This window comes from Curcuma longa, chromosome 21, assembly GCF_044706935.1.
Source record: "Curcuma longa cultivar G26 ecotype Majalengka, Jawa Barat chromosome 21, ITB_CL_G26_1.1, whole genome shotgun sequence".
Lineage (NCBI taxonomy): Eukaryota > Viridiplantae > Streptophyta > Magnoliopsida > Zingiberales > Zingiberaceae > Curcuma > Curcuma longa.
Genome location: NC_133881.1, coordinates 6157457 through 6166657, shown reverse-complemented (window position 1 = coordinate 6166657; position 9201 = coordinate 6157457). Strand labels below are relative to the sequence as shown.

Genomic DNA, 9201 nt, shown 5'->3' with positions numbered 1-9201 from the left:
CCAGAGTTAGACTCACCCAAATCCGACTTCAGCCTTTTGCCCCTCGAGCATACTTCCTTCCGGTTTCTTGTCCCTCGGACGTCGCGCATGTCCTCGCTCCATGGTGTACTCTTCTGCAGCTTCTGCGTCTCTCGGATGCACCGAGCCTGTTGGCTCACTTTCCCGTGCCATCTTTCTCGTCCGCTGCGTCTTATGCTCGACTTCCTCCGTTCCTAAGCTCTTGCACACTTAAATAGAGGGATCAGAAACACACAGGATTTAACCTAATTTGGTTGATCACATCAAAACTAATCGGGACACTAACATCAACTACCTTGCCGATTCATTGTACGCTGTATATAGCATGATGAGAATGACTAAGAAGTTATGAGTCCTTGGATAAGAAGTACAAGACAGAGGATGCGAGAGCCAAGAAGTTCATCATGGGTCGATACTTGGGCTACAAGACGGTTAACTCTGAGAGGGTGATCAGCCAAGTCCAAGAACATCAGGTGATCCTGCACAAAATTCACTCAGAAGGCATGGTTCTGAGTGAAATCTTTTAGGTGACTGCTATCATTGAGAAGGTGACTCTTGGCTAGAAGGATTTCAAGAACTACCTAAAGCATAAGCAAAAGGAGATGAACATAGAAGACCTCGTTGTTAGACTTCATATTGAGAAATACAACAAGAGTTCAGAGAACAAGTTGTTCTCTCAAGCTACTATGAAAGGCAACATGGTTGAGCACAGTCAAAGCTTGAAATAGAAGAATCCCAAATTTTCTAAGATGGGACTCAAACAAAGTGTAAGCAAGAAAAAATTCTCTGGAAAGTACTTCAACTGTGACTGAGTCAGTCACAAATCTTCAGCGTGTAGAAAGCCAAAGAAGAAGCAAGATGCCAACCTGAATGAGGGACTAGAAATAGATGACCTCTGCAGTATGGCCTCCGAGATGAACCTATTGGGTTCAAATATGCAATAATGGTGGATCAATACCAGTGCCACCAGACATGTGTACTATAACGAAGAGTTGTTCAACAACTTCAAAGAAGTCGATGGGGACAAGATATTCATGGGGAACTTAGCAACCTCGGACATCAAGGGTAAAGGGGAAAGTGGTGTTGAAGGTGACCTTAGGCAAGGAGCTCACTCTGAACAATATATTATATGTTTCGGTCAATATAATGGCCATTATACCCATAGTTAATAAGAATGAAAGTTTTTTTCGTCTATATGCTTGAATCTTTGTGTTTGTGGCATGGTAGACTAGGATATGTTAACTACGATGTATTGCATAGATTAATAAACATACAAAGCATGCATACATTCCACCTTGACTTTTAACACAAGTTGGGGCTTGTGCTGAAGTAAAAATGATAAGGTCATCCTTTCAATACGTTGAAAGAAGCAATGAGCCACTTGGTCTAATCTACACTGATGTGTGCAACCTAAAGGGTACACCAACATATGATGGAAATAAGTATTTTATCACTTTTATTGATGACAGCACAAAATATTATTTTGTGTATCTTCTCAAAGTAATGATAAAGCTATAGGGAAATTTAATTTGTTCTCTAAAAGAATGAGGTTGAAAATCAACTTAATAAAAAGATTAAGATAGTTCAAAGTGATCGAGATAACAAATATGTATTACCGTTCATTGAGTTGTGTGCTGAACATGAGATCAGACATAAAACAACAACTCCCTATACTCATCAGCAAAATAGTATAGTTGAGTGAAATAATCGTATTCTTAAAGAGATGATTGTTAGACTAGTGCGCACTAGAGGGGGTAAATAGTATATTTTTGCGTTCATTCGACTTTACTCTTACACAAAAACTAGTAGTGAAATTAATAATAACAAGTATAGAGGACTCATGAATTTTTTTACTTAGTTCCTAACCCCCCAGGGTTAGTACGTCCAAGGCCTATTCAGGGGAAAACTCCCCATCTTACAGTCCACTAATGGTTTCCTTTCTGCTCGAGGTGGAGAAATCCATCTTATAGTTTAAAATAATGATAATAATGAAATACAAAAGTAAGACTTAAACAAGAAATTAAGACAATACTCATGTAGTTGATTTGAAAGTCCTCGAGCGCAACACATCCTTCCTAAAGCTTCCCAAGGTCGCTCGAGCTTAGCTTTGTTTGCGTCCAGCAGCACCGTAATATGAAGATTAATGGGAATTAGGGTTAACTTAGAGCTCCACCTTGAGGCTACTTATATAGATGCTTTTGGGCACTCGGATCCTTTTTCGAGCGCCCCGAACCGATCCTATCATAATCTGATTTTGTCAGTCTATCGGGGATGATTTTTCTTGATCCGGGCATCTAGACCATCTAGGGGCGCTTGGACCGTCCGAGCACCTGGAGTAACATCCGGGAGTCCAGATCTAGCAGCTTAGCTTTGACCTAAGTTGACCTCGGACTTAGTTCGATTGCTTCTGTTTGCTCCTCTTATGCTTCTTCAGTCTTGCTTCTAGCTCCTAGTTCTTGCAAGATAAACATACAAACACGCAAGCAACCTAAGTCTTACTTGAAGTCTGTCTGACCTACTAGGGTTACCTAAGCCTTACCCTATACGTCTAACCTACTAGACATACCCATACATAACTTTCAATTAGAACTAGTCACTTCCATAGGTAGACTTCCCATTTGTCAAACATCTGATCACTCTTGACCTATTTAAACTTTCTCTTGTCTAACATCCAGTTAGGATTAGTCATTCGGTAGATTTATCACCTACTAAACATCTAGTCACCCTTGACCTATTTGGACTTTCCCTTGCCTAACATCCAGTTAGGACTTCCTTGCCTAGCTTTACTCACCAGGACTTCCTACCGAGCTTCACTCACTAGGTCTTCCTTGCCTAGCCTTCAACCAGGACTTCCTCTACCTAACCTCTAACTAGGACTTCTCTTGCCTAGCCTCTAACTAGGACTTTCCCTGTCTAGCCTCCAACTAGGATTTCTCTTGCCCGGTCAACTTGAGTAGGACTTCCTTATCCGGTCTAACTGATTAAGACTTTTTGCTAGTCTTTTGGTCAAATTAACCTGACTAGACTTCACTCACATCCAAACATTAGGTCATGTTTAGATCAACTCTTGGTTAAATTAACCAAACCTAGGTATATTGTAAAATATCAAAACCCTGGAGGAAGACTGGTGCTCCTTGCACCAACAATGATGAATGTTCTACTATTGAGCTCTAGACTACTATAATATTTATGGGGGGGGGGGGGGGCAGAGCTATGTTAATAGCTAATTATATCTTGAATAAGGCGCCCCGAAAGAAAATAAACAAGATCTCTTATGAGTTGTGAAACAAAAGATAACCATCCTATAAATACTTGCGAGTGTGGGGATGTCTGGCCAAAGTTTTGATGCATGATCTGAAAATGATCAAGATATAATAAAAAATTATTGATTGCATACTTATTAAATATGTACATAACAACAGTGTCTATAAGTTCCTTGTGTATAAATCTCAAATATCGGAGATATATAAGAACTTGATTATTGAATTGAGAAATAACTCATTCTTCCGAACATGTGTTTCCGTATAAGACCTAAGAGAATTCTCGCTCTTTAAAATGGACATATGAAATACAAGACAAAGAAGAAGAAGATGAACTAGTTGAGTTTGAACTTAGACAAAGTAAAAAAGATCGGGTGGAAAAATCTTTCTAAATGAATTTTATTATTTTTTATGTTGGAAAGTGACCCCCAAAGTTACTCAGAAGCAGTAATCTCTTTTGAGAGACCTCAATGGAAGGAGACAATTACATCTGAGATTGACTCTATCTTGCAAAATCACACTTTGGAACAATCTTCATTCTTATGATCGGACAGGGGTTTCTAGATCTTCATGCTGAACAATCTACTTTCCTTGCTCTTTTCCCTTAGTTGTCCCTTAAGTAGGCATAGGTATTGTAGTCATTTCTTTACTATTAGTTCTCTTTCTTTTAGCTGCTTATGGAAAATTGGTAGTCGGTGATGACCCAAGACTCTTTCTAGACACCTTTTTATCCTTATATTTCTTGGTGAATTAGGCCATATGACTTCTTTATCCGGGGTAGGGAGTACTTAGGCCTCTTCTAATACCTTGCTCTATAGTAGACTTTCGAGCTCTACTATTTTATTTTCTTGTTCAACTATGATTTTGTCTTTTACAACTAATATCTTATCCTTTTTAGATATAGTCTTGTCCTCCTCAACAAAGATAATTGTAGAATTATTGGCACTCCTATCCAGTAAAACAACAAGTTCGCTTATTTTTATCTCTTTCTCTTCAATCAACTTGCTCATATCAGCAACAAATACTTATCTTTGAGCAAGTTGTTTATTTTTTGTATGACATTCAACTTGGTCCTCAACATCCTCTACAACTTGATCTTGAACATCTACCTAAATTATATCTACCTAAATTTTCAAAATCATCTACACAACCAAGCAGTGATTTGATTAGTAGTGTAGATATACTGCTATAGTAGTAAATAACAGCAAATAAAAAAAATATAAAATAACAAGTTGACAAAATAAAAGATAGATTCAGGAGAAGATTGTTTGTTGATGTTGATCAACATGTTCTCTACTTCATTCTTTCAACAATCCCTATCTATGAAATGTTGAAGGTAGAGTAGGATGGAAGCAATATCCAAATGCAAAGGAACTTCATCGTTATGATCTAGAAGTCCTTCAATTAGTGCAACATCTTTTCTTGTGAATCTAATCTTCTGATTTTGAAAGATGAAACACTTAGTTTGATAGTCCCAATTGTCAAACATATTTTGTACAAGACCTCTGATGTTTACATTTTCTGATATGTCTAGGACCTAAGTAAATGGACTTCTACTTATTAACTCCATTTGTCAGTCATTTGGATGTATTGATGATATGAAGGGTTTAAACTGGTGGACGTTACTTTTCTATTGTATTTTCTTACAATATGCATAAGAAATAGAACTTCTATGGGAGGTTGAAGTATTAGACATCATTTAATTATGTAAAATAAATACTTAATATCTTAGTGATACATTAAAATGTTAGTTTTAAACAATAAAATGATATATAACTAGTTCTAATGAGGATACAATATTGTAGTAACTACTGAATTGTATCAGCTATAATGTCTTAGATTGTTGTCTAAGCACGTTGTAGCAGCTATACTAGTTTGTAGCTGCTACAACGTGATTAGATTAGAACATTGTAGCAACTAGGAAATCATAGTTGCTACAACGTGTTAAGACCATAGACTAGAACATTATAACAACCACGATATTGTAGCTATTACAACATGCTTAGACCACAGAGCAGTTAAAAAATTATAGATGCTACAACGTGCTTAGTAGACTGGAACGTTGTAGCAGTTAAAAAATTATAGATGCTACAACGTACTTAGACCACATACCAGAACATTGTAACAACTATAAATCGTAATTATTACAATGTGATTAGACCATAATATTATAGCAGTTAGGAAATCATAAATGCTACAACTTGGTTAGACTAGAACATATTTCCTAGCTACTGCAATGTGATTAGACCATAACATTATAATTGCTACGATTTTGTAGTTGTTACAATGTACTAAGACCATAGTCTAAAACGTTGTAGTAACTACTCAATCGTAGCTACTACAATATTCTTAAACCAGAGTATTGTAGTAACTACGAAATCGTAGCTTCTATAACGTGCTTAGACCAGAACATTGTAGCAACTATAAAATCGTAGCTGCTACAACATGCTTAGACCACAGACCAAAACATTGTAGCAGTTAGGAAATCGTAGATGCTACAATGTGCTTAGACCACAAATCGAAACGTTATAGCAACTACGACATTGTAGATGCTACAACGTGCTTAGACTACAAACCAGAATATTGTAGTAATTATGAAATCGTAGTTGCTACAATATGGTTAGACCAGAACGTTATAGCAACTAGAAAATCGTAGCTGCTACAATGTGATTATACTAAAATGTTGTAGTGGTTATGAAATTATAACTGCTATAACGTGCTAAGATCACAGACCAAAATGTTGTAGCAGTTATAATTGGGTAACTGCTACAACGTGCTATATGCTATAACAATGACACTAGAGAGGGGGAAGATGTTTGGACACTCGAATGGGAACTAAACTGACACTAAAATCTAAACTTTAAATAATAACACGACAATAGTAGGCAATTAAAAGATAGATAATAGAAGTGCATCACATACATGGAGGAACACACTGCAAATGAACAGGGAAGTAGATGAATAATGACAGACAGACGGTGCAGTATAGTAGAGTTGATTAATGAGTGAAGTTATCGACGAAAAAAGTGAAGAGTGAACGAGGGATTTCATGTGTATATATATATACACACGAAATTAAATAACTGTTAATTAATTTTAAAAATTAAAAATTTTAATGGTAATAAAAAATGCCTTTTATTTTCGTCATCATTAAAAATGAGTCTATTTTAAAAAATATCAAAAGACCATACTTAAAATTATTGAAAATTATAATTAAAGTTATTTTAATATTAGCCACGTTATATATTACGCGGCACAGATAGCGCGTTATATACCAAGACTCCTGTAAAATCTGGTCCCAGCGCGGCAGCGCCCGAGTTTGCGTAAGTACACTGACCTATTAGCCACGTCAACTCTCATCTTACAAGGGCCGGACACCCTTCGGGTCCCACCTTTGACTGCCCAATCATATCGTAGAAACCGGAGTTCGGGTAGCTGACAACGTACGCGACGTGGCATTAGCGGCAGGCGCAAAAGTCCAGCGCGCGGCTCTTGTGGACCGCATAGCGGTCGTGGTGGGGACGCCCGCCATCGCGTTGCCCTCTTCTGGCCTTCCGCGTAGAAAAGCGGCCCGGGGTGGGGGAGCCCGCAGAGAAAGAGGGCGGAAAGCGGAGACGGCGATGGATGTGGTGCTGTGCGACGAATTAGTGCAGGAGATTCTCCGGCGACTGCCGTCCGCCGACGCCCCCTCCGTCTCCCTCGTCTCCAAGCGGTGGCTCTTCCTCCTCCGCTCCTCCACCACCTCCCTCTCTCTCGCCCTCCCCTCGAATCTCACTAATTTGCCATCTCTCTCCTCGATCCTCGCCCACTACTCTTTCCTCTCCGAGCTCACCGTCGTCTCCAATCGCGAGGAGGAAGAAGAGGCGGCAGGCGGCACCGATGCCCTAGTGTTCGCTATTGCTTCCGCCGCCTGCTCCCGCCGCCTCACCCGATTAAGGTTCATCCCTGCCGCCGCGGTCTCCCCTTCAGCGCTTCAATCCTGCGCCGCCTCCTTCGCCTCCCTCACCTCCCTCCAGATCGCCTCCCTCTTTCCCCTCTCCTTCTGCTGGCTCTCCTACCTCCCCTTTCTCAAGCGTTTCTCCCTGGTCCGCTCCCGCCCCAAACGCCCCCTTACCCAAGAACCCTTCACCGATGATGATGACGACGGCGGTAAAAACCCTATCGTCATGCTGCCGATGGAGAGTTTGTCGTTGTCTGGTATCTACGCCTCAGATCGCGGTCTCTCCTGGCTTTGGCGCCGCTGTGGCAACCTCCGGTGGCTGCAGTTGCGTGCTTGTGAAGGAACCGGCGAATGCGCCTCCTCCCCCGCCTTCCCCCTCTGCCTCCCCGGCCTACTCGGCCTCGAGCTCCGCACCTGCCGCTCCATCGCCGACCGCATCCTCCTCCTCGCCGCCGACCGATGTCGCGACCTCACCTCTCTCCTCCTCTACGATGGCGGCAGCCGCGACGCCCTCCACCACTTCATCCACCGCCGCGGCGCCGCACTCCACACCCTCGACCTCCGCCTCCCTCTAGACCTCCACAACGACCATCTCTTCGCCATCGCGGCGGAGAACGGCTGCGATTCCGACCGCCTCCGCCGCCACCGGCTCGCCTCCCTCCGCCTCCACAGCTGCTGCCTCGTAACCGGAGACGGGCTCCGCTCCCTCGCCCTGTCTCCTGCCGGCGCGGCAATTGAAGAACTCGCCCTGGTCAACTGTGACGTGGTGGAGAAGGAGTCCGGTCTACTCACCTTCCTCAGCCAGAGCATGCAGCGACTCCGGAGGCTCGACTTGTCGCACAACGAGACGCTGACAGATAAGGAGGTGGGATCGATGCTGGCTTCCTGCCGGAATCTGGTGGAAATCAGAGTCAAAGGCTGCAGAGCACTGACCGGCAATTCCTTGAATTCCTTGCTCAAGCACCGTGGCAAACAAATGCAGTTGCTAGACATTTCTCGATGCCCAGCCATTGGAAACGAAGCAATTGAGAAATTTGCGATCAACGCCGGCCGATTGTGTCAATTGATAGTCGAGGAGGACAAGGTGACTGAAGGAGCTAGAGCTTGGCTATCTCGAAATGCCATTAAGATTGGCTGATCTAGCAACCCCAACAAGGTACACTATTCAAGCTCAAAAAGATCGTAATTTGTCTTTCCTAGAGTTTGACAAATTATCAAGTACTTCAGTTGTCTATTTTGTAAATAAAAATCTCAGCTTCATACAATGAACTTGATTTATATGAATATATTACATATCACCACTTCAATTACCATACGATGTTATTAGAGTGTTAGAAATTATTATCTTGCTTGTCTAGGAACCTTGATTCTCTTTAAAGATATTATATGTGTGGCTTACAAGAAAGAATTCTACCTTTCTTATGTAAATTGAAGTAGTGGTTCTGATTATCAGATAGACATAACCAAAGAGTTTCCATCCAACCTTCTTTTTCTTTGAAGGAACAAAAAAACTTTACCAAAGGTGCAATTTTGCTTTGCTGGTGATAAACATAGTCTGTTTGAAGTTGACTTTGGAAACTCAAATCGTAATGTTTCCTTGATGGAAAGCATTAGTTGGAATTCCTCGCCGGTGGATTAGGCTATTAAATGTTGGAATGCTTCTTGAGGTCTGAAGAACGGAATTACAGTTTGAAAGGGGCGTAGCGGCCCCCTTACTATAATTTGTCAATAGATTCGGCTTAACCATTGCTATCACTCTGAGCACTCTTATCTGTCGCAAGCGACTCTTCTAAGCCATAAAGCTATGGGCTAACCGGGTGTCGAACTCATACCTTCTACGCTCCGTTCCTGGGATTGGCTAATGCCTTTTTCCTTCTTTTCTTTGATACTCGGGTCCAGGAGGCTGCTGAGCAGGAGAACCCGGTGTATAAGACGGAATAGGTCCGTTGCTGATCAACAAGAAAAGGAATGGATGGCACATCA

At 41.5% G+C, this 9201-nt stretch overlaps 1 protein-coding gene across 1 annotated transcript; it reads left to right on the top strand.

Moving 5' to 3' along the window:
• The first annotated feature begins 6865 nt into the window (after positions 1 to 6865).
• On the top strand, positions 6866 to 8533 carry LOC141815069 (uncharacterized). The gene has a single exon (XM_074703037.1). It carries the CDS (start codon positions 6899 to 6901, stop codon positions 8354 to 8356), a length of 1458 nt encoding a protein of 485 aa, XP_074559138.1. The 5' UTR covers positions 6866 to 6898; the 3' UTR covers positions 8357 to 8533.
• The last annotated feature ends 668 nt before the right edge of the window (positions 8534 to 9201 follow it).